General features: G+C 43.4%; 1 protein-coding gene across 1 annotated transcript in view; it reads right to left on the minus strand.

Moving 5' to 3' along the window:
• LOC115463477 (plexin-A3-like) overlaps positions 1–26,910 on the minus strand; it is a 362,021-nt gene that overhangs the window by 84,429 nt on the left and 250,682 nt on the right. Inside the window, 6 exon segments of the mRNA XM_030194015.1 lie at positions 306–399; positions 17,915–18,085; positions 20,296–20,432; positions 21,061–21,181; positions 22,921–23,066; positions 25,915–26,105. Of these exon segments, the coding sequence (XP_030049875.1) occupies positions 306–399; positions 17,915–18,085; positions 20,296–20,432; positions 21,061–21,181; positions 22,921–23,066; positions 25,915–26,105 (860 nt within the window).

Raw genomic sequence — 26,910 nt, forward strand, 5'->3', positions numbered from 1 at the left:
ACCTCACATTCTATTTCCCATCTCACTCTGTTTCTGTCACTTCATATGGCCTCATCCAGTCCTATTTTTCCAAAAGGCTCCATGAGCACTCTTTTAAACTTATATTCCTGATTGTTGAGGGCAGGTGCCTTCTAGCTCTATTTTCTATGATCTACTGAGGCCCCTGCCAGCTCCCTTTCAATGTTAAACAACACACCTCTTTACATTTCATTATTTCCTTAGCTACTCTCCAGCTACATCCCTGGTAATGTATTTGTTCCTGATGAAGCTGCCAGTGCATGCTTTCACACCTGGTTGGGACTTACATTGATTGTCTCAATGCCATTGTACTTGGCTCTCACTCTGGGCTCCTGGATGGTGAGGAGGTGGGTGCCAGTTACGGTGATCAGAGTGCTGCCACTGTGAGACAGAGAACAGGAAGAAGAAGTAAATTAATAGCTGCAACTGATACATCGGTGCAAGTGACTAACTGGTAAAATCTGGACCTTGCTCAGAATTCCCTATTTCCTGCAGAATTGTCAAGGAGCCTGTGGACCAGATGAAACATCCCCTCCTCCTCACTGATCTTGGCCTTGCATTAGCAGCAGCGCATTGCCTCAGGCCACATCACTCTCTTCTGATGCTTGGAACCAGAGCATCATGCTTTGAACCATGCAGCAATACAGTCTCCTGCGTGCTTCAAAGCAAGGCATCCCATACCCAAATAGCAGAGACAGCCAACAAAGCCCAAAGCACCTGCTGCTACTGTCCTCTTCCTCCTCCTATTATCAAACCAGAATCAAAGAGTAAAAGGGATTGGTGAGAGAGAGTACATGACAAAAAAAGCTCATACGGGGTCTTTGGAGGGGGTGACTGCAGAGTGAATGAGAGGATTGGTATTGGTGTGGACAGAGTAGATCAGAGAAAGAAGATTGGAGGGGATGGAGAAAGAATCAGGGGATCAGAGAACCGACAATGAGGGAGTCACAGCAAGCATGGAGAGTGAGCAGAATGTGAATGAGGGGGTTCAACACTGGAAGGTGTGTGAAAAATGGATCCTCCATTCCTCTCCTGACTCCACCCCTCTTCCCCTGTCTCAACTTGCTTTGAGACCTTTATTTCCTCTGCTCCAAAACTCCCCTCCTTCCCCTTTCCCTTATCTTCCCTCTCCCATACCTATGTTCTTTTTCTCAGAGATCCCCTCTCCCTCTTCCTTCCAATCCTCCAAATCTCCCTCCCTATCCTCTATTCCCGCCTCCTTTCTGGCATCAATCAAGATCCCCTTTCTCTAAAAAAAAAAAAAAAAAAAGCCAAATCAGTTAACCAAACATAAAAGAAATGTCAGAAAATGACTGTCTATACAAAGCAGAACAGATTCACCTTATTTAATATGCAAATTTATGCAGATATGCCACAAAATTGCTTCAGAACTTAACTTTAGGAAAAGAATCTATCTTTACCTGCAGCAGGGGCTGTGCTAGAAACTACAGCTCTAACCAAGGCTGGGCCCACCTTAGGGCAGCAGTTTCTTGGGGCAGCAAACAATAGCTACAGTCAAAGCAAAACTGCAAGTCCTGATGTCTTCACAAACCCAAAGAACCATCAGCACATACTTTAACCTGCATTTTTATAGGATGTTTGTGTGATCATGATTGTTGAGCTTAATTATCAAAGTCTTGGGGGGAGGGGCTGTAGGCTACAGGTCTGAAATTTAATTGATGGGGGGAGGGGGTATAAGATTGAGGGCTGGCCTAGGGTATCCCCTATCCTTACACCATCTCTGGACCTGACAAGAGTGCAGGGCTTCTCTTTGAAAACAGCCATTTGGTGGTACTCAGGTCAATATATGAGGAAATCTCTCCCCATGGGTGCCCTTTATTTATTTATTTATTTGTGCTATAGTTCATTAATTTATATTCTGATTAAACACTAGGCAGATTATAAATTTTTTTTAAATCCATAAATATTTTAACAAATATCAGTATCGACAACAATCATAAAAACAAACAATAAAACAAGTTGTAAAATCTGTCTGCAGTGTGCCTATACATAGAGGCTCATTTTCAAAGCACTTAGACTTACAAAGTTACATAAGCTACAATGGGGCTCATTTTCAAAAGAGAAAAATGTCTAAAAAGTGGTATAAAGCAGCATTTGAATGTTTTTCCTCACAAAAACGTCCAAATCAGTATTCTCAAAACCTATTTTTCAGACGTTTTTCTACAATGTTCATCTGCAGTGCATTCAAATCTCAAGGGGGCATGTCGGGGGCGTGTTAAGGGCAGGATTTGGGTGTTCCTAAGACTTACACATTTTTCAGCCATAACGGAACAAAGCAAAACTAAGATGTTTTGAGCTAGACCTGTTTTTATAACGAATAAATCACCAGATGTACACTGGAGGGAATCAGGGATGGACCCCCCCCCCCCCCCCCCCAATAGAGTAGAGTGGAAGAGTAGCCTAGTGGTTAGTGCAGTGGACTTTGATCCTGGGGGACCTGTGTTTAATTCCCACTGCAGGTCGTTGTGTCTCTGGGCAAGTCATTTAACCCTCCATTGCCCCAGGTACAAATAAGTACCTGTATATTTATTTATTTATTAGGATTTATTTACCACCTTTCTGAAGGAATTCACTCAAGGCGGTGTACACTAAGAATAGATGAAACATGAGCAATAGGCAATTACGGCAGTAAAAATATTCAAATAACAATACAAAGTATGGCATAGTATACTACTTACAATGTCAACACAATACGTAATAGAACATTTTAATTGACAGTGATGAGTAAAACAAAGATGGAACATATAGATAGGTAAGAGAGTAAGAAGAGTTAGAAAGAAAAGTGATTAATTTAAAGAAAGTTGCATATGAGGTCAAAGATGGTTTAACCATATCTCAGCTAGGGTAGGAGTGGATAAACATGTCCTGCTGCAGTATGTGCAGCCCGTGTCACTCCTTGTGTGTGTGAGTGAGACTAACAAGTTAGTTACTTCCGTTAAAAGCCTGGTTGAAGAGCCAAGCTTTCACCTGCTTCCTGAAGTAGAGATGCTCTTGTGTTAAGTGGAGCCTTTCAGGCAGTCCATTGCAGAGTGCGGGGGCTACTCCAGAGAAGGCTTGCTTGGAGAGGGTGTGGTTAGTGATAGTGCTTGAGAGGACCTTAGTAAATATTATGCAAACCGCTTTTAATGTATAGTGGTCAGTGCAGTGCACTATGAAGAGGGGGACTCATGTCCCTATCTCCCTCTACCTCTTACACTTGTGACCCCTCCCAAAGTCACCAAAACCCTATTGTACCCACATAAAGGTGCCCCCTTCACCAATAAGGGCTATTGTAGTGGGCGGCAGTGGGTTTTGGAGGGCTAAGGGGACAAGATAAAGAAGCAAAGGTGAGATGTATACCTAGCAGCATTTTTATGAAGTGCACAGAAGTGCCACCTAGGGTGCCCCATTGCTTTCTTGTCATGTCTCGGCTCCTCCTACATCCCAATGGCTTGATTTTCTACGTTTTACACTTATTCGGGGGGGGGGGGGGGTTCAAAATAAAACATCCAAAGCACAAAACCTTGTTTGAAATATTATTTTCGAAAAAAAATAGACAGACATTTTTCTTTTTCAAAAATGACCTTTTTTCTTATTCAAATTTTAGATGTTTTGTGCAAAACGTCCAAAGTTGGACTTAGACGTCATATCAAAAATGCCCCTCCATGTAACTTTCTAAATCTAAGTGCTTAGAAAATACACCTTCACACCTCACACCAGCGGATATGCAAAAAAAAAAAAAAACCCCAAACAAAACAATGTAGTCCCCTACCTATGGCTAGACCTCTTAGAAAGGGGCACAAGGAATACCAGGGTTAAGCCCCTCTAAATCATTGGACTATTGTAGCTCTTTATATGATGGTATAAATCTAAATCTTCAGAAAAGGCATCAATTGTTACAGAATGGTGCAGCTAGACTGATATTTTTGTAAAATGAGATACGATCATGTAACACTGTTATTAAGGGAATTGCACTGGTTGTCGATCAGAGCAAGAGTGAACTTCAAGATGGCTTGTTCAGTTTATAAAATTTACTATGTTACTGTCCTATAGATCATATTTCCCTGGTATCCTATCCATTGTACATCCGACCTTCCCGACACAGTTATTCTACGAATTAAATTCTTCCATCGGTAAACAATATTTGCTATAAGTGTTATTATGATAATTCGTTTAGCTGTTCTGTAGTGAAATTTTGGAATTCGATTCCTATAAAGATTTGTGGTATCTTGGATTATCTGTCGGTTAGCTTTAATTGTATCTATCTTGTAACCCATACTGACTCCTTTTGGAAAAGCGCTGGATAGAAATGCTGGGAATAAAATGGTTTTCTCTCCCAATCCTCGAGGGCTGCCAATGGGTCAGGTTTTCAGGATATCCCTAATGGCTATTAATAGTTGAACACACCAATATCGGAGTACCTTAATTTCAATCTAGTTACAGTCTATCTATACCAATCCAAAGTAACTACCATAATAACTTCTGTAAATATATTTCTTTATTATAGAAATCACATCAACATATACTAACATATTTTTATATAATCCAATATATGCCCTCACTGATACCACATTCAGACATGCTCACACACACAAACCTAGAGGAACTGTTTGCTTTGATAATACAAATATGGAAACTTAGCCTATAGATTTACTGCCAGTGTTCCATCACATACATCAAACACAAATGTTAATATTTTTCCCCAAAAACCTTGGTCTTATATTTAGACCATTCTAACACTGATACTCTGTGAGTGTCCATAATTCAACAATAGATGACTACACTATCTGTTGTTCTGGAACATTTGATTCCTTCCTTCTCCATTTAATGTCTGTATCTGATTCCAGTATTATACAGCCCCCCATTAATCTCCATATATAATATTCAAAGTTTGGACAGAATAAGCGAATGAAGAAGCATATTGAGTCATATGTGAGATAAGATGTTATTCCAGAGTACCGTACTGATATACTCCAGGCCATATGATGCTCTAGAGCAGTGTTTCCCAAGTTCGATCCTGGAGTACCCCTTGCTAGTCAGATTTTCTATCCACTATGAATATGCATGAAAGAGATTTGCAGTGTATGTAAATCGAGTTCATGCATATTTATTGTGGATATCCTGAAAACCTGACAGGTCAAGGGGTACTCCAGGACTGGACTTGGGAAACACTGCTCTCGAGCCAACCGGAAAGTAGGGTGTTAGGAAGGCCAGGGTGGAATTAGGGTGGAATTGTTATGGATGTTTGTCATGTATGCAGATTATTCCAATGGTACAAGCAAAATAAAATAATGTATAGAGAGGGTGAAGGAAATTGACGGTGTTTCATGAGAGGAGGAGATAGGGTTAGGGGGTTTGGAAACCTTGGTTTGCATTGAAACAAACAAGATTTAGCCTTGGAATTGTTAGAAGTTTAATACGGTACGTTATCTGTTTACAAGTCATTATAATGAATGGTTGAATGAAAATCAATAAACATTTAAAATAAAAAAAAAATCTGTCTTGCTGAGATGGTCTTTCATGAGTTAAGACGACCCTGATGTGAGTTCTAGTTATGAATGTATGTAGATCTTCTCAGGAGTATGAGAAGTGAGTTGGGCACCTGTCCAGAAAAGTATCAAGCCCTGTTGAAAAGTAAAGAGAAATAGAGCTGCCCGCCCAGTGCTCTGCCCAATTGATGAGAAGGAAGGAGCAAAAAAAGATTCAAACATTTAGAGTAAAAGGTGCACAAGGGTGTTGGAGTTGGCGAGCCCAGCATCAGTCCCAAGGGAAATGAGAATATCCCAACAAAAGGTGCAAGAATTGGACACTTCTATTCTGTCCAAATGTCTATATTTTAGTAGCAACAACCAGTCTGTTTCAACCACTTTGCTTTGAAGACATTTTTACAGTACATTTTGAAATATCAGTACTTTGTATGGATTGTCTCTTTTGAGCTGTTTTTAAGTATTTCTTAAGTATATCTCAGAAGACCCAGGCCAAGGTTTCCAAGTGCCTAGAGCAGTGGTATTTACTCCTAGCCCTCAGGAAATCTCATTAATATCCATTACCAATCCAAAGTAACTACCATAATAACTTCTGTAAATATATTTCTTTATTATAGAAACCACATCAACATACACTAAAATATTTTTATATAATCCAACATATGCCCTCAATGACACCACATTCATATGTGCTCACACAAACAAACCTAGAGGAACTGTTTGCTTTCATAATACAAATATGGAAACTTAACCTATAGATTTGCTGCCAATGTTCCATCACAAACATCAAATACAAATGTTAATATTTTTCCCAAAAAACCTTGGTCTTATATTTAGCCCATTCTAACATTGATACTCTATGAGTGTCCATAATTCAACAATAGATGACTATACCACCTGTTGTTCTAGAACATTCGATTCCTTCCTTCTTCATTTAACGTCTGTATCTGATTCCAGCATTATACAGTCCGCCGTTAACCTCCATATGAGTGGAGGAGTAGCCTAGTGGTTAGAGCACAGGTCTTGCAATCCAGAGGTGGCCAGTTCAAATCCCACTGCAGCTCCTTGTGATCTTGGGCAAGTCACTTAACCATCCATTGCCTCAGGTACAAACTTAAATTATGAGCTTCTGGTACAGAGAAATATCCAGTATACCTGAATGTAACTCACCTTGAGCTACTACTGAAAAAGGTGAGCAAAAATCTAAAATAAAAAAATATATATAATATTCAAAGTTTGGATAGAATAAGCAAATAAAGAAGCTCTTATCTCATTGTAATATGTGTTCCTTTTCCTCAGTATTTGTTTGCCAACAGGAAGTGTCCTCCATCATTCCAAAGTGCAGTCAAACCATACACAAATTTGTGTTTCGCTGTCATCAGGGGTTTTGACTATACACTTGAGAATCACGCGAAAAACACAACCAAGAAGATGTTCCACTCAATGTGGAAATTAAAAAGAGTAAGACCTTTCTTCCGTAACCTGGTACAATCAATGGTACTCAGCCATCTAGACTACTGCAATGCACTCTATGCTGGCTGCAAAGAGCAAATAATCAAGAAACTTCAGACAGCCCAAAACACAGCAGCTAGACTCATATTCGGTAAAACAAAATATGAAAGTGCTAAACCCCTACGAGAAAAGCTACACTGGCTACCACTCAAAGAACGCATTACGTTCAAAATATGTACCCTAGTTCACAAAATCATTCACGGAGATGTCCCAGCCTACATGTCAGACCTGACAGACCTACCACCCAGGAACGCTACAAAATCATCCCGCACATTCCTCAATCTTCACTTCCCCAACTGCAAAGGTCTAAAATACAAACTAACGCATGCGTCAACCTTTTCCTACTTGAGCACAAAATTCTGGAAAGCGCTGCCGCGCAACTTAAAAACGATCTACGAACTAACTAACTTCCGCAAACTACTGAAGACCCATCTCTTTAACAAGGTATACCACAAAGATCAACAAAAGTGAACTCCTACACATATCCAGAATTGCCTTACGATATTTGCTTGTTATACTACTATCATGCTTTATCATTATCATGTTACCCAAAATCCTTATGCAATACTAAATGTCTATTCTCTTATGTATTTCCACTATTCATGATGTAATGTAAGCCACATTGACCCTGCAAAGAGGTGGGAAAATATGGGATACAAATGCAATAAATAAATAAATAACAGTGAGGCTGTCAGATATGCCCATATAACACAACAACTTCTCAACCCATATCTATACAAGTTACCTATTATTCACATCTTGCAAAACTAAGTTCTCAACTTGATCGCCAGACCCAAGCGAAATTCCAACCGGCAAACAGGAGCAATGGCGTTGCTACACTTGGCGACGCCATGCATGCACAAATCATGCCTCACTGTATTTGAACTTTAGTGGAAATACATCAATCCATTCTTTTTTTAAACCTAAAGGAGTTACAGTCCGAGGAGTTACAGTCCGCCATTCAAAAATCAATCTTTGTTCCATTTGAAACATTTTACGCATGATGTCACCTCTCTGCTTTTCAGCAAATTAAAACAACACCACAAATTTTAAATCTTTTATTGTATGGTGTCTAGTGATCCAATGTTCAACCAATGGAGTTTCCACTTTCTGTAATTTGATGTTACTCAAATGCTGAGCCAGCCTAAATTTAATTTTTTTAATCGTTTCTCCTATATACATCAACCCACACGGGCACATAATGGCATAAATCACAAACGATGACTCACAGTTTGTTTTACACCTTAGATAAAATTTTCACAGTTTACATTGATTAGGGATTGATATCTATTGTGTTTCTATTGCATGCATGCAATATCTGCATCCTTCGCATTTATAATGGCCACCTGTCATACTAAACTGACTATCAGGCTTATTTTCGAAAGAGAAGGGTGCCCATCTTTCGACACAAATCGGGAGATGGGCGTCCTTCTCCCAGGGTGGCCCAAATTGGCATAATCGAAAGCCGATTTTGGGTGTCTTCAACTGCTTTCCGTCGTGGGGACAACCAAAGTTCACGGGGGCGTGTTGGAAACATAGCGAAGGCGCGACTGGGGCGTGCTTAACACATGGGCGTCCTCGGCCGATAATGGAAAAAAGAAGGGCATCCCTGACGAACACTTGGCCGACTTTACTTGGTCCTTTTTTTTTTACGACCAAGCCACAAAAATGTCCCCTAAATGACCAGATGACCACTGGAGGGAATCGGGGATGACCTCCCCCTACTCCCCCAGTGGTCACTAACCCCCTCCCACCCTCAAAAAAAAATTAATATTTTTTCCAGCCTCTATGCCAGCCTCAAACATCATACCCAGCTCCATGACAGCAGTATGCAGGTCCCTGGAGCAGTTTTAGTGGGTACTGCAGTGCACTTCAGGCAGGCGGATCCAGGCCCATTCCCCCCCCCCCCCCCACCTGTTAAACTTTGTGGTGGTAAATGTAAGCCCTCCAAAACCCACCACAAACCCACTGTACCCACATCTAGGTGCCCACTTTCATCCCTAAGGGCTATGGTAGTGGTGCACAGTTGTTGGGGATTGGGTTTGGGGGGGGGGGGGGTTGGGGGGCTCAGCACACAAGGTAAGGGAGCTATGCACCTGGGAGCTTTTTCTGAAGTCCACTGCAGTGCCCCCTAGGGTGCCCGGTTGGTGTCCTGGCATGTGAGGGGGACCAGTGCACTACGAATGCTGGCTCCTCCCACAACCAAAGGGCTTGGATTTGGTCGTTTCTGAGATGGGCGTCCTCGGTTTCCATTATTGCCGAAAATCGGGGACGACCATCTCTAAGGTCGACCTAAATGTTGAGATTTGGGCGTCCCTAACCGTATTATCGAAACGAAAGATGGCCACCCATCTTGTTTCGATAATACGGGTTTCCCCGCCCCTTCGCGGGACGTCCTGCGAGGACGCCATCAGGAAAGCTTGGGCGCCCCATTCGATTATGCCCCGCCACATCTATTTTTTGATAACTTCTCCCCTAAATTTTGACCATGTTGATATGCAAAACGGGGCAATGTATCAAAGTCCGGGTGGATTCTGGCCCGATGCTGAGGCCTCCGACGCCGACTGCGGCACCGGTATCGACTGCCATGCAGGTGGAGTCCCCGTCGACGTCTATGGAGAGAGCTTCGTCCCCGCCAGCGCGGGAGTCCACCGCTCAACGCCATCATCGAGGACGTGGTTCCTCGCAGTCGAGACGGGCCCGGTTGAGACCTGAGCTGAGAGAGCTCATGTCCAACACCGAGGAGGAGGCCTCGTGGGGGGAGGAGGAGGACCCCAGATATTTCTCCTCAGAGGAGTCTGTGGGCCTTCCCTCCGACCGCACTCCTTCACTGCAGAGGAAGCTCTCGCCTCCTGAGAGCCTCTCCTTTGCCTCTTTTGTCAGGGATATGTTCATCAGCATTCCCATCCCCATGGTTACTGTGGATGAGCCAAGGGCGGAGATGCTCGAAGTCCTCGACTATCCATCACCACTTAGAGAGTCTTCCGAACTTCCGAACTCAAAATGGTAATCCAAATATTGTGACAGAGGCTCCAATAATGAGCCTCTGCCATTAACAATTGGATGACCTGAGGGAGCCGTTACATTTTTATGGATTTTGAGTACAAAATATACCCTAGGTATAGAAGGAAACTGACGGAATAGATATTTATATTCCTGACTAGAAATAATACCCATTTGGTTGGCTCTCACGAGTAAATCCTGTATATTATCCTGATATTCCTGAGTAGGATCATTCTTTAAAACTTGATAAAAGGACCTATCTCCTAGCTATTTTTCTGTTTCATCAATATAATCTACCCTATTTTGTACTACTACGGCTCCCCCCTTATCAGCACAAGATATCACCAGTGAGTTGTCTTTCTGCAATTCCTGCATAGCTTTTATTAAATACTTAGATTAGATAAGTTACCAAACACATAGGGGCTTTTATTCTCCATTTTTTCTAAATCTTTTGTTGAAATATATCCAATATACTATCAATGGGACCCACCAGTACCCATGACGATGGTAAGTGGTATTTATTAGAAAAAGATTGTATTTCTTTATTAAAGCCCTCTCCTTGTTCATCCCTTTCTCCAAAATGTATTTTTAAACGTAGTTGTCTAAAAAATTTATATAAATGTTGCTGCATAGTGAAGGGATCATATTGATGTGTAGGAACAAAAGACAAACCCTTAGACAATAACTCATACTGATCTTCTGTTAATTGTTTAGAAAAAATATTAAACACATTTAATGCTGTTTTTTTCATCTGTCTTTTGGGACGTGCTCCTTGTTGTTGAACTACATTTTGTGTGCCCTGATCTAACTGGGTGCCTTCTAAAAAAGACTGAGCTGTAATGTCGGTACTATCTACCATAGCCCTACTAAGTTCATTTTCCCCTTCTGAAGAATCACTAGAGGAATTGATAAAATTTACTTTCTTTGTTTTTTTCCTCCTAGATTTGTGTGTCCTGTCCATCCATGGGAATATATACCCATGGGTATAATCTTGTTCATCACGCTTGAATTTAGAAACTTTTTGGTTTCTTATTTCAATCTTGTATTTCTCTATTAGTTGTATATGATCATCATACTTCTGAGTAAAAAGCCCATCCAGACTTTTTTGTTTCATACGTTGTATTTTTAAATTTAATTTCTCCTGAGTGCTCTTAATGATTTTATTTAACTTATCTATAGTTTTAAGCATTAAATTGAATGAACACTGAGTAATTAACTCATTCCATTGTAACACACACTCCTGATCATCAAGGAATCTTGGTTCCTTATATAATCTGAGTCCACATGGCACCCATCTTACATGACAGTATGCCACCAAAGTTCTGGAGTGATATTCAGTTCAAATCAAATATTTATTCAATTTTTGGATGTCTGCCCAACTGTGGGTCTTCTGCTGATGATTCAAAAAGACGTTGACCACCTAACAATAAAGTTATTTGCTCTCCTGTCATGCCGGTCTTAGAATTCCATCCGGGTGCTGCCATAATCTCTCATTTATAGTCGAACACACCAATATCTGAGTATCTTAATTTCAATCTAGTTACAGTCTATCTATATCAATTCAAAGTAACTACCATAATAACTTCTGTAAATATTATTTCTTTATTATAGAAATCACATTATATTTTTATATAATCCAACATATGCCCTCACTGACACCACATTCATACTTGCTCACACACACAAACTGTTTGCTTTGATAATACAAATATGGAAACTTAACCTATAGATTTACTACCAATGTTCCATCACATATATCAAATACAAATGTTAATATTTTTCCCAAAAATCCTTGGTCTTATATTTGGACCATTCTAACATTGATACTCTATGAGTGTCCATAATTCAACAATGGATGACTACACTATCTGTTGTTCCGGAACATTCGATTCCTTCCTTCTCCATTTAATGTCTGTACCTGATTCCAGCATTATACAATACCCTGTTAATCATAAGTACATAAGTATTGGCACACTGGGACAGACCAAAAGTCCATCAAGCCCAGCATCTTGTTTCCAATAGTGGCCAAAGAGTTCAATATATTTTATGCTGCTTACCCCAGAAATAAGCAATGGATTTTCCCCAAGTCAATTTAATAATGGTCTATGGACTTTTCCTTTAGGAAGCCATCCAAACCTTTTTTTAAACCTCGCTAAGCTCACCGCCTTTACCGCATTCTCTGGCAACGAATTAAAGAGTTTAATTACACATTGAGTGAAGAAACATTTTCTCCGATTCGTATTAAATTTACTACTTTGTAGCTTCATTGCATGCCCCCTAGTCCTAGTATTTGTGGAAAGAGTAAACAAACGATTCATGTCTACCCGTTCCATTCCACTCATTATTTTATAGACCTCTATCATATCTCCCCTCAGCCGTCTTTTCTCCAAGCTGAAGAGCCCTAGACGCTTCAGCCTTCCCTCAAAGGGAAATCATCCCATCCCCTTCATCATTTCGTTGCCCTTCTCTGTACCTTTTCTAATTCCACTATATCTTTTTTGAGATGAGGTGACCAGAATTGAACACAATATTCGAGGTGCGGTCGCACCATGGACCGATACAAAGGCATTATAGCATCCTCACTTTTGTTTTCCATTCCTTTCCTAATAATACCTAACATGCTATTTGCTTCCTTAGCCGCTGCAGAACACTGAGCAGAGGGTTTCAACTATCATCAACATCAACGCCGAGGTCCCTTTCTTGGTCAGTGAATCCTAACGTGGAACCTTGCATTATGTAGCTCGAGTTCAGGTTCCTCTTTCCCACATGCATCACTTTGCACTTGCTCACATTAAACGTCATCTGCCATTTAGACGCCCAGTCTCCCAGTCTCGTGAGGTCCTCTTGTAATTTTTCACAATCCTCTTGTGATTCAACAACTTTGAATAACTTTGTGTCGTCAGCAAATTTAATTACCACACTAGCCACTCCCAACTCTAGATCATTTCTAAATATGTTAAAAAGCAGCAGTCCCAGCACAGACCCCTGGGGAACCCCACTAACTACCCTTCTCCATTGAGAATACTGACCATTTAACCTTACTCTGTTTTTTATCCTTTAACCAGTTTTTAATCCACAATAGGACACTACCTCCTATCCCATGTCTTTCTAATTTCTGGAGTTTTTCATGAGGTACTTTGTCAAATGCCTTTTGAAAATCTAGATACACAATATCAATCGGCTCGCCTTTATCCACATGTTTGTTCACCTCTTCAAAGTAATTAATAGATTGGTGAGGCAAGATTTCTCTTCAGTAAATCCATGTTGGTTTTGTCTCATTAATCCATGCTTTTGAATATGCTCTGTAATTCTGTTCTTTATAATAGTCTCTACCATTTTGCCCGGCTCAGTTTCACTAAAACCAAACATGCCTGAGATGAGAGAGAAGCAGGGCAGGCAATTTAAGGAGAGCAGTGCTGGAGAAACATTTCAGCTGGCGGGGGTTGGGGATCCCTGCCAGCCAAACCAGGGACCCTGGATCCATTTGGGGGAGAGGAGGCCTAAGCCCCCATGGCCCCTGTAGCTACCCCACTGCTGCAAACAGGGGAATGGATAGAAAATACTGCTTGTGAAAATCCTGACTCATGCAGTTCCAGAGCTTGAGAGATATAGTCACTGCAAGTCTTGGGTTCTTTTACCAACAGATTAACCACAGGAACCACTAGGAAGAGCTCAAGACACAAACCGTGTGGCTGACCCTTCTCAGAACAATGAGCTTTCTGCAAAACAGTCTTCATACAAACATCTATATGACCTTCTGCAGGACCATCTGGGTTTTGAACTGAGACGAGGGATCTCTTGTTGACCTCTGTTCCTTTGGACACATTTCAGGGCCTGACTCTTGGATGGAACCCTGACCTCCTGGGGTAGGGGAGTGAGTAACCAACACCGGATTGGAATAGGTTTCAGTGGAATAGAGCCTCCAAAGCTCACTGTTTGGCAAGGCAAAAGAGTCCATTACTCAGACAGTATCACTCACAGCAATTCCCACTCTTTCCACTGCAGGGGTGCTGCTGTATTCACACACCAACAATTCCATGGGAGAAGGCAGACCAGTTACCTCACTGTGCAAATGTGGTAACTAGTATAAGGTACAGTAGTGGGACCTCTTCATTGAAGTGCTGGGCTCCATGATTCCAAGGATCCTTTTACTTCAAATGGTTGAATCTCGACCCCCTAGACCAGAGCACCTCTCTTTTCTCATCTTCATCGTTCCACAGAGCTTGGTACCTCTGGATAGGCACCTAACACACACTTTTCACCTATCCCTTAAAAATTGTCATTCACAACTGGAACACAGATTTACTTCCTCAAAATAAGGATACTCTTCTCTCCACTGCTGGATCCCTCAAGAACAGACACCAAATAGAGGTATATAAATTACTACTACTAATCATTTCTATATTGCTATTAGATGTACACAGCACTGTACAAATTTATGCAGGTACTTTCTCTGTCCCTAGAGGGTTCAAAATCTAAGTTTTTGTACCTGGGGCAATAAAGGGTTAAGTGACTTGCCCAAGGTCACAAGGAGCTACAGTGGGACAAACCCAGTTCAGCAGGATCAAAGTCCACTGCCCTAACTACTAAGCTACTCCTCTGCATTCAGTAAAGAGTTACAAGTTCACCCTGAAGACTCCTGGTCATTTGTGTAAGAGTGAACTGTCACCGTGACCTGTTCCAGGAGAAAACCCTACGGCCTACCGGAATTTATTTTATTTGCAGCATTTATATCCCACATTTTCCCCACACGCTAGCAGGCTCAATGTGGCTTACAAGAATTTACCCCAGTCCCAGTCTGTGCCCAGCTCATCTCAAGTAGATCTGTTTTTGTGAGCACTGGTCCTAGGTGAGTGATGTAGAACGGTAAGTGTATCGATTTTTCACTCTTTCATAAAGTACAAAGAACGGGGACACTTGATACAATTATATGGAAATACTTTTAAAACAAATGGGAAGAAATATTTTTTCACTCAAAGAATAGTTAAGCTCTGGAACTCGTTGCCAGAGGATGTGGTAAGAGTGGTTAGTATATCTGGGTTTAAGGAAGGTTTGGACAAGTTCCTGGAGGGAAAGTCCATAGTCTGTTATTGAGATGGACATGGGGAAGCCACTGCTTGCCTTGGGATTGATAGCATGGAATGTTGCTACTAACTGGGTTTCTGCCAGGCACTTGTGACCTGGATTGGCCACTGCTGGAAGCAGGATACTAGGCTAGATGGACCGTTGGTCTGACCCAGTGTGGCTATTCTTATGTTCTTATGTACCTATAAACAGTTCCTTACAATATAATGCCAGAGACACCACAAGAACTTTACTGACTGCCTTTCTGTACCCACTGCAGGAACTCCGATAGCAGATTTACTTCCAGCCTCTTCAGCTCATTTCTCAGAAGGGAGCTTTCTCCTTCCCCACCTCCATATTGACTCTCCTGGGCCTCACTGACCATCATCACTCCAAATGACACCATTGTGGCCACTTCTAGTAGGGAGGACCATAGAAAATACATCATTCCACTCATTCCACTGACACAAACAGTACAATTTAATAACAGGATATTTATTTTTGGGCACCTACATTCCTTTATAGAATCTCAGCACAACGGTGCAAATACGCATGTATAAATTAGACATGACTACTTATGGATGAAGGGGTCACCTATATGTGGTTACAGTAGGGTTTTGGTGCATTATAGAGAGCTCACACTTTCCACCACAAACGTAACAGTTAGAGTGGGGGGGGGGGGGGAGGTGGTCATTGACCACTGGGGGAGTAAAGGGGTGTCATCCCCGATTCCCTCCAGTGGTCAACTGGTGATTTAGGGCACCTTTTTGTGTCTTATTTGTTCTAAAAACAGGTCTAGACCAAACTGTAAAAGTTTCAGCCCTAAACATTTTCCTTTTGTTCCACTATGGCTGTAAAACATCCAAATGTTAGGAACGCTCTAAGTTCGCACTTCTTCTGCCCCCAAAACGCCCCCTTGTGACTTGGACGCACTGCAGATGAATTGCATAGATAAACTTCTGCAAAACAGGTTTTGAAAATACTGATTTGGACATTTTGAGAAGAAATTCATCCAAATGCTGCTTTATGACACTTTCTGGACATTTTTCTCTTTCAAAAAATGAGCCCCACAGGCACCTGTCAATTAATGCGACTTTTAGCATGCCTAAGTGGTGCATACAAAAGTGAGGTCCAAAAAAAAAGGAATCCAAGGAGACAAAGCCTTAAAAGCAATCTCACTTTATTCCAAATGGCCAACACTTGTACTTAAACTGTGTGACCTTATTCGACCTTTGGGCCACAAGAGTAAGAGCCGTCTTAATTCTGTTGGTACCTGGCAGTTTGTTGGGGGGGGGAATGGGGAGGGTTTGTTTGGCGAAGATTTTGGTTTCCACTTGCTTTACTTGGGTTGGGGTGAAAAACTATAAAACTTTGATGACAGACTCTATCCTTTGTATGAATAACTGTTCAACTCCATGAGGAGGTTTTTCAATTGGAATCTTGTATACTTTGCAGTTCATGGTGCTTATTTTTTTTGCTATGTTGTGTCATCAATAAAACTGTTGAAACATAAACTGTGTGATCTTAAAAGCAGCAGTCTCTTCTTATTCCAGGTAAGGGCCCAAAAGGAGAATACCCTTGTAAAGTGGGAAGTGTGACTAGACACAGGCTGTGTTTCAGCCAGGGGCGCATCTGAACTTCAACGGTAGGGGGGGCCAGAGCCGAGGTGAAGGGGCACATTTTAGACCCCCCCCGGCGCCGCTGACCCCCCCCCCCCGCTGAAGACGACGACACCACCTCCAACTACTTTAAACCCCCCTCTCGCCGAAGACGACGACGACACCACCACCACCAGCCCGACAACGACACCACCACCTGACTCCAACTACTTTGATCCCCCCCTCCCGCTGTCACTCCGCCGTCGTGCCTCACCTCCCTTTGCTGGCGGGGGACCCCAACCCCCGCCAGCGCTGCCGAAGTCTCCTTCCTTCCTTCCTTCGTTTGGGTTTGATTTCTGACGTCCTACACGCACGTACAACGTGCAGGACGTCAGACTCACAGAAACAGTTTTGTTTCTGTGAGTCTGATGCCCTGCACATTGTATGTACGTGCGTGGAACTGTTTCTGTGAGTCTGACGTCCTGCACGTTGTACGTGCGTGGAACTGTTTCTGTGAGTTTGACGACCTGCACGTTGTATGTGCGTGCAGGACATCAGAAACCAAACCCAAACGAAGGAAGGAAGGAAGGAAGGAGACTTTGGCAGCGCTGGCGGGGGTTGGGGTCCCCAGCCAGCAAAGGGAGGTGAGGCGCGACACCGGAGTGAGGGCGGGAGGAGGGGGGGAGGAGAGGGTTCTCGGTTGGGGGGTCCAGGGGCAAATCTACGGGGGCCAGGCCCCTGTGGCCCCATAGCAGTTACGCCCCTGGTTTCGGCATTGATGTCTGTGTCAGGAGTACTATTCACTACTGCACTACGTGACCCAAGATAAAACAGAGTTTGTAACAGCACTAATCTTGTATTGACTATGTTGCTGTTACTCTGCTACAAGATTAGTTCTGTTAACATTCTCTTGTTTACATTGTTCTGTACTGTTTTTTTTTTTTACTTTCTCTTTCTTTTACAATGTACTAGGTACTATAGTAACTTTGTGCTCTGTATGATGTGATGTCACTGTATTGTTAGCCACACTGGCCTCAGGTTGCTGGGATAACATGGGATATAAATGTCATAAATAAATACAGAGGACTGGCAGTGGTGAGAGTGATTGAGGGATAAAGCCTGGGACAGATACAGAGGATCCTCAGTGGTGAGAAAGAGTGATGAGTGAAGCATTGGACAGATGAATCCTCAGTGGTAAGAGAGAAAGTGAGGGGTAAAGCCTGGGTCCCTTACTTGCTGATGCTCCACTCAGGCTCAATCTTGGAGATTGAGGGATCCTCCGAGTAGATGTACAACACGCTTGGGTTGGAGATGTTTGCCCTGTCCATGCCCACAGTGATTGTTGCTTGGCTTGGACCCAGAGAAGAGGCAGGCGAGACGCAGACAATCTCCCTCAGGCTCCTCCTGCCATAAAGAAGAATTAATTAATTTGAAAATAAGGCATAGGCATTTTAAATAAACCTATCAGTTGAGATGAGCTGTTCATTTTGTACTCTCTGTCCAGTGATAGAAGTCCCTATTTAATAATGGTTTCTTTTGCTGCTGCCTGTGTCTCTCTCTGCTCTGTAAATCCTGGTCACATATTTTCTGGTTATGCACTGCATTCTCACTCATTAAGGGGTACTTTTACCAAGCTGTGCTAGAAATTGGCCTGCACTGCGATTAACACGTGGGTTTACCACGCTCTTCAGCCAATTTCTAGCATGGCGGAAAAATGTCAGATTTGTAATTTCTGTCAGTAATGGCCATGCACTAATTTCACAATTGGTGCACAGCCATTCCCACTTGAGCCCTTACTGCCACTTAATTAGTTGATGGTAAGTGCTCACGTGCTAATCCTGCGGTAATCGGGCAGCACACGTCAATGGCCGTGAGCTGCCCAATTACTACAGGGCACGCCTACTTCCCACCCCCTGCACTATAAAATAATTTCTATTTTCTAGTGCGGGGATTGTCGCACACTGATCACAGCAATACTGCGGGATGCCTCAGCACTTCCCGTGTTGGTGCTGTTCTGCCACGCCCTACCGCCCTTTAGTAAAAGGGCCCCTTAGTTACTGCAGAATAGTAATGGACGAGGAAGCTCAGAATGTGTTCTGTGCTGGATTAGGATTCCCTGCCATTGTAAATGTTCCTGCATAATAGTGATCCCTTCGGAACAGCTGATGCTTTTGTGCCTCATTCTGCAGCTCTAAGTTACATATTGGGTAAAAATGTTTTTCTGTTTGATGTGCTCAGTTATTGGAGAAAACCTGAAACCCGGGATGTGTTTTAATCCGTAACTGACACAAGATAAAATTATTTGTCTAATGGAGTGAAGTGATTCTCTGATGGGACCCTTACAACCCCCAGCTGCTTCAAAAATGAATATCATAACCCACTCAGCCTCCATCCCCCAAATCCCAAAGAATGAAGTGTAGCCAGGGTCTTAAGTGCGTGAGCCTTGTTAAATAGGGTGAGGAAAAATTGAGCACATCAGCTGAGGAGAAACACTGAATGATCTGCAAGGCTGAAAAATGAGCCTTTTAGCACAATTTACCAGATTAGCTTAGTAACCGAAAGGGCAGGGTGAATGTATGCTTGCTTCATTGTGCAATCCATATGATGCGTGTGTGTGTGTTTTTTAAACCAACATTCCTCTAATAATGTAATCAGTTAACAACCGATCAATACTTTCACAACAAAGCTAATTAGTTAATACTGTCAAACAGTATATCACTTTTTTAAAGCAAAACACAAAAAAAGTACCAAGAGCCTTCCAAAACGGGACAATTCCTTTTATTCTACAGCGTAGATCAATGTACATCAATGATTCAATCCTGTACATCTATGACTCAACACGGGCTGTGTTTCAGCGCACAGCGCCTGGGTCAGGGGTCGTTTGATATCAAAAGTCCAATATGAACCTGTCCATCATGTACTTACGAGGATACGCCATGCTAGGACATTTGGAACAGTGCTGGGACAAGGTTCCCATCGTTTTGTTTCCAGTTGTGATGATGGACAGGTTCATATTGGACTTTTGATACCTAAAAAAAAAGATTGATTTACACTGTGGAATAGTCCCATTTTTGAAGGCTCTTGGTACTTTTTTTGTGCTTTGGATTGTGTTTTGTACTTTGAACCCTCTCTGCGTTGTTTTGTGGACACTTTTTTTAAAGCATGCATCCTGTAATGCAACATTTTTAAAGCTTGGGACAGGAACAGAGGATCTGCAGTGGTGGATCTGGAGATCAAATGGGGTTTGTTGGACTCCAGGAGGAAAGAAAAATGGGGCAGGCTGGATAGGTCTGGAAATTTCTCTGCCATTTTCCGTTACAGTCTGTATACACTGTTAAGGAAAAACTCTGGGTTTGTTTGAACTATACTGAGATTTTACATATATTCTTGAAATAATAGGCCAGTCCTGGGTTTACTCCTTCCGATTGCAAGAGATGGCTTAACTTGGATATGCTGCAACTACAAGACCCATCATGCAATGGGGCATAACCACCTGATGACCCAGTGTTTTCTAGTACCTCAACTCAAGAGTACTGCTGGAGTACTTAGTTCTGGACTCCTCAAAAAGCCTGATGTGTCCTGGCCATAGGTCCAGAATGAAATTTTCCACCTACCTGACAAAATGGCATTCTTTGTCCCGCACCAGCACAGAGACATTGCTGCCAGCATCTAGGTTCCTGCCGTGGATGGTTATCTGTGTGCCACCAGACATAGGGCCCCTCGCTGGGCTCACTCTGTTGAAGCTGGGAGTCTGAAAAAGGGAGGTTATAAAATGGAAGTCTTTTCAGGTTGGAGACCTGGGAATTTCTTTCACCTCCTATCCCCCTTGAAGCATTGGAGGAGTTTGGTCACTGGGTGACTCCACTCCACCTAACGAAGACTGAGGCAGTTTCGCACACAAGTAAATAAAGGTCACTCTTTGCACTCCTTAGAAAATGATAATCTCTTTATATATGGAATGGGTGGGGGGAGAGGGGCCCAAAACCACAACTGCTGGCAGGGGGTGGGGGGAGAGGGGCCCAAAACCACAACTGCCTCTGCCTCTCAAAGCTGCAACGAGGTATGACTCCTGGCTGGCTGAGCCAAAATCAGGGATCAGGGTGTCAGCGGGATTAACATCTACAAAGCTTGTCTCTAGAGTCCTCTAAAAGTAGACACCTCCCAGAGTGGTCACGCCATTGTGTCTAGTTTGTGAGGAAACAGAGTGGGGGGGGGGAGGGTGTTGTGTTTGTGATATCACTGAGTGACTGTTGCGTTACTGATGGTACAAAATGGCTGCCTCCAGCACCAGCAGGAGGGAGTTGCCCTTCAGGGTCAACTTGAGGACCGTTTAGCTCTCTGCTCTGAAGCCCTGTGCAGAACCAGAAAAGAAAGTTTACCACAAAGGTGTAGAGCTGCTCTGACTGAGTGCGGTAGTCCAAGCTACAGTCGCCCACACACAGATCCACTGGTCCTGGGGCAGGGTTAGGGACTAGAGATTGCTCCATCTCACAGACGATCCTGCACCCAAGAAGAGGGGGTGGGGGGGGGAAACAAAGGCAACAAGTCATAAGTATTACTGAAAGGACAGAGACAGATCAGTGCCAGCCTTTCCCCCTCCAGCTTCAGTTTTTATTTACAGACCGGCCCATCATTTAAAAAAAAAAAAAAAAAATAAGTAAATAGGAGAATCTTTAACAAAATGAAAGTAGTTATTAATAGCCATAAAGAGAAAGCTGTGCTGAACTAGCTTAAGCACGGAGAGTTTTAATTAAGCGAGAAAGCAAAAAAACATTTGTCTGGTGCTGGGAAAAAAATTTAGGTGATTTATGCTTTACTTACCCTTCCCTAATTAGCTGTGTAACTGCAGGGCACAGCTGAGCACTTAACGAGGGCGCCGTGTATAATTCATGTTGTGTGCATGATCCTTTGCATTAAAAAGATTTTTAAGGATTTTTTATATATATATATATTTATTAGGGCCAGCTTCCCAGTTCCTGTGCTCCTGAGGCCCTATAGAGAACAATGAAGACAATCCTGGTTTTGCAGAATTCTCTTTCCCTCTCTGCTCTTAAACTGCATCACCTGAACCACACACTTCATGTCACCTCATACCACATATTTGGAGGGGGGAAAACCACACTTCTAAATGTACAAAATGGACTGTGCACAGGTACTGGTCCTGGTTTTCTCTGGCACCCTTCAAGGCATTCTACAGTTTGTAGACCAAGAAACTCCAGAAAGGAACCCCAAAAATTACATGAGAGGCAGAGAAAAAAAGGTGGAAACCAAAGTTCACTTGAGCTTGGATCCCTGAGGCTTGTCTTTGTTTTGTTCGTTCTCTCTCATCTTGACCCCAATCTCCTCATTCAGCTACAGGAGAGAACTTCACCAACCCTTTGTCTAGTACCAGCTCACTCTTTTCCCTCCCTTTTTCCCAAGAACCACATTCAATTTATTCCTGCACCACCAGCACAAATCTCAATGATGAGTTTGGGCCTATTCCCCTGTCCCCAATATAATCATGTAAACACTAATTCCATGTGATTTATTTAACTTACAGTCAGGCAATGAAAGCTCCTTGCTCCCCCACAAGTCACTTTCTAGTTCATATAGGCTACATTCTGGGCCTCTACATGGGCCAGGGGGCTGAGAGGGGTTTAAAGTCACACAGAGAGGCCACTGTTCCTGCCCAGTAACAAATAAATGAATTCCTTTTGTGTACAATAAGGGGCTTTTTTTTTCCCTCTGCCTCCCACCCTCCCTCACCCTGTCTCTCATAAGGTCATTTTGTTGTATGGAGCCCTGTCTCTCATAAGGTCGTTTTGTTGTATGGAGATGGGGGGGTCCTAATTTGTGCCCCCACAACCATACAGAGGTGCTTTCTCCTTCTCTGCAGCCAACATAATGGAGTGTTCTGTGTATGGATACCCTAAGACAAACTCTGTGGAAAGGTTAGCCTGCTGAGAAGGAGAAAGCCTCAGGGAAGATGGGGCGGGGAATCAACATGGGAGCTGGGGTCATGGAAGAAAGGAAAGGGAAGGGGCATGTTACATAGCTGTGTTATAACCCTTCTCCCCCTCCACCCTTCCCGGTTCTCTCTCTCCTCATTACATTTAGAAAGCAAGAGGTTGCAGGACTGAAATAATACAGCATTTCCCAGCACATGACTGCCTTTTCCTCAGGCTGGGATTAGTACAGATGATCATATAATCTAAGAAAGGTGAGGGGAGGTTAAGCCCCTATTATCCAGGCCTTACCTCTCAGCACTGATGTATTCCGCGGGGACAGAACTGCACTGGACTCCTGCTACCTGGATCCAGACCTCATGGGAATGAAAGCCCAGGTTTCCCCCATCAATTGTCACTCGTGTCCCTCCTTCCCTTGGGCCTGTCAGTGGATGAATCTTTAAAAAATATATAATAATAACCCCTAGCTGGTAAAAGGTGAACAAGTTCAATTTCAAGACAACCTTATAAAAGGTTTGTTGGTAAGATAAAAACTCAATATTTTTATATTCAATGATAACTTTCATGAAAGCTAAGACTAACCACTAGACTAATATGCAATATTGTTAACTATGGACGTCACTGATACACTAACTTTACTTCAGTAAAAACCCACTGCAATATATTTGTAATTTGTTATTTTAGCAGTGGTCATTTTATTTTTATGTACCCTGCATGCCTGTGAAACGTTCTTGTTGGAACAGAGAAATTCTCTACTTATACAGAAGTGAGATGTGGAGGGGCATTTTCGATAGGACACCTAAATCCGATTTTGGGAAAAACACCCAAAACTCCAGTAGCAAACATGGCCATTTTCAAACCAGAAAAAAGTCCAGATTTTGGGTTCGAAAATGGCCATTTGTTAGATGTCTTTGTGCTCAGTACATCTATCTTTTAGGATCATTATCAGGAAAATAAAAACATCCAGGGGAAAAACGCATTAAAACAAGCCATTGGGATGTTTGGGGGGGGAGGGTCCAGCATTCTTAGTACACAGCACACAGACATCCCAGCAGGGCCCGTTACCCCCTTAAGTTGTATGGGGACTTGGGGAGCCCTCCAAAACCCATCAAAAACCTACTGTACCCAACTATACACCACTACAGTAGCCCTCATGCCTGCAGGTGTCACCTGTATGTAGGTGTATGTCAACTGTAGGTACAGTAGGTTTATGTTGGATTTTGGAGGGCTAACACGGTCTGCCACAAGTGTGCCAGTTAACAGTGGGATGTGGGCCTGGGTCTCCTCTGCAGTCCACTGTACCGACCACTAGGCTACTCCAGGGACCTGCTGCTGCTCTAATAGGCCTGGCCATAACATCTGAAGCTGTAAAGGAGGCTGGTATGTACTGTTTGTTTCACATCTTTGGGGAGGGGGGGGGGGGGGGGTCAGTGACCACTGGAGGAGTAAGGGGGGGTCATGCCTTAATACCTCCAGTTGTCATCTGGTCATTTAAGACACTTTTTTTGTGATTTAGGCGTGATTGAAACAGGTCTGGACCAAAACGTCTAACTTTTAACCCTGGACGTTTTTGCTTTGTTCCATTATGGCAGAAAAATAAGTTTTGGGAATTCCAAACCCCATCCCCAACACGCCCCTTGCGATTTGCATGCACTGCAGAGAAAAACATCTCAAATCTGAGTTTCGAAAATCATGATTTGGACATTTTTCAGAGAAAATCGTCCAAATGCCACTTTATGCTGATTTTGAAATGTTTTTCTCTTTTAAAAATGAGCCTCTTAATGTGCCATGATATCATTAGGAAACAAAATGGCTACCTGTATTTTGAATTCTCACCTTTCCCTTTATATCTCAAAGTAAATTACAATTAAAAACAGATCAGAAAATTGAAATAGAATACAGATCCCTGGGACTCACCCATTAAACATAAAAACCAGAACCACTCCGAAGTATATTGTATGTAGAGCTTGGGCCACTGGGTACAACGCAGATGCAGTGGAACCCTCTATCGTGTGCACTGGTGAGAGGCCCAGAGAATGCTGTGAACATACTCCAGAGGAAATGAGTCAGTCTGGAGTTGGCTTTCAGTGTGTGAAACAGCATCTGTGACTAGCTGCATTTAAGGAAGCTGACTGACAGAATCTGCAGGAGGCATCTAGAGTCAGCCCATCTACTAGGCAGACTAGACATCTATCTGCCTATGGTAGCACTATTTTTTTTTTGGGGGGGGGGGGGGGGGGGGGGGGAGATGGTGCTGATGTGTCTATTGAAAATTTATCATGGCTGGCATAAGGCCTTGAGCATCCAGACATACTTGAAGGCTGCTGGGTCCTGCCTCCTCTGAAACAGGAAGATCAGAGGGGATGGGACCCTGCAGGCTTCGAGTATGCACAGATACTCAAGGTCCCACATGGCCACGCTGTATCTTCTATAGAGACAGGACTGCCACACTGGTAGTAGTGCTGCCCTGGATGTGGTATGAAACCCACTGAACACCTCAGGGAGGGGAAGTAGGAAATAGAGCGGCCGGACATTATGAAAGGGGGGAGTCAGGGAAGGAGATATGCTGGGTGCTGGGCACTATGGGGGAAAGTAGTTAGGGGAAGGAGAGAGATGCTGGACTATAGAAGGAAGAGGGCTTTGAGGTACCTCTTGATGGGGGGGGTGAGGGCACAGCTAAAGGTTCACTGAAGGTGTAAAATACTCAAGCCAGCTTTGACTGAAGCAAGCTAAAAGATTTTCCGTTTAGTGAAGGCTATGGAACACAGAATAACCAGAGGACCTATATGAAAAACTGAGGAAACCAAATTTACCCATAAGGGAGAAGGATCTAAATCCTAAAGAAAGCCAATAATAGACTTCAATTTCTTATGCTTTCCCATGAAAGGATAAGTGTGAAGAAAAAACCCCAAGGACTTCTCAGTAGCAGTTGTGAAGCTTATGTCCCAGTGTTCAGCACAGCTATCTGAGAACTGTGCGACTCAAATATGCCTGAGAAGCATTTTATAAATAAAAGTCAGATCAACTCTGAGAATTACAGATCTGGAAGGGTCTGACATGATTTCAGGTTCAGACTATGCAGCCACCACACCAGTGAAATGCCCTCTATCATTCCTGTATTTTCATGTGTCACACAATACTTTTGAACTTGAACACAAAATTGTCAGTTAATTGTGATGCACAGGATGACAGAAGCCTACAAAGGTACTTCACAAACAATGCACCACTCTCCTACCTTATGAAGGACAAAAGCGGCCATCGTACTGTACAGTGTGGGAGCCTCACCTGGGTGATGTGGGGGTGGGTACAGCGGGTGTTCCGCTTACTGAGATGCATCCAGTTAACCTTGGGAGTGGCACAATGCTGCCGCAGGGAGCAGCGGTCCTCAGGGGCACACCAGCCACACTCAAAGCGGGGGTCAGCTTTCAGGCAAAGGCCACAGTTCTCCCGCTGAGCAGGGCATTTGTAGAGCAGTGCTGCAGGAGACAAGTGGGCAAAGACATGCATTAGTAGAGAATGACACTGGGACAGGGAGCCACAGTAAATCCATGGTAAAAGGAAAACTTTGGCCCATTTACCATGGGTGCTGGAGCAAAACATTTTACCGCACCGTGGGAATGGTAAAAAGCTTTGCTCCCGTGGTTAAAAAAAAAAAAAGCAGTTACCAATCCCATGGGTCCATAGGCGCCAACTCCGTGGGTGCTGTGGGTGCTCGAGCACCCCCTATATTTCACCCACCGGAAGTTTGTTCCCTTCCTCCCTCTGAGTTCCAGGGTCGTCCCCCCCTCTGAGTTCCAGGGTCGTCATCCCTCCCTCCGAGTTCCAGGGTCATGGCCCCTCCCTTCCTCCCTCCGAGTTCCAGGCCCCCTGCCTCCGAATTTTAAAAGTCATCTTGACTTACCTCTTCGGGGTTACGGCGGCCAGCAACAGTGGTAAAAAGCGTGCAGGCTCGGCGCTTACTTCAGTTTTCCCTTCTCTCTCTCTCAGCTCTGGTCCCGTCCTCATTTCCTGTTTCCGCAAGGGCGAGACCAGAGCTGAGAGAGAAGGGAAAACTAAAGTAAGTGCCGAACCTGCACGCTTTTTACCGCAGCTGCCAGCCGCCGTAACCCCAAAGAGGTAAGTCAAGATGACTCTTAAAATTCGGAGGGAGGGAGGGAGGAAGGGGGGGGGGACCCTGTGGAACTCGGATGGAGGGAGGGGGGACCCTGGAACTCAGAGGGAGCACCCTGGAAAGGAGGGAGGGGGGACCCTGGAACTGGGATTGAGGAGGGACCCTGGAAC

This window comes from Microcaecilia unicolor, chromosome 2, assembly GCF_901765095.1.
Source record: "Microcaecilia unicolor chromosome 2, aMicUni1.1, whole genome shotgun sequence".
Classification (NCBI taxonomy): Eukaryota; Metazoa; Chordata; class Amphibia; order Gymnophiona; family Siphonopidae; genus Microcaecilia; species Microcaecilia unicolor.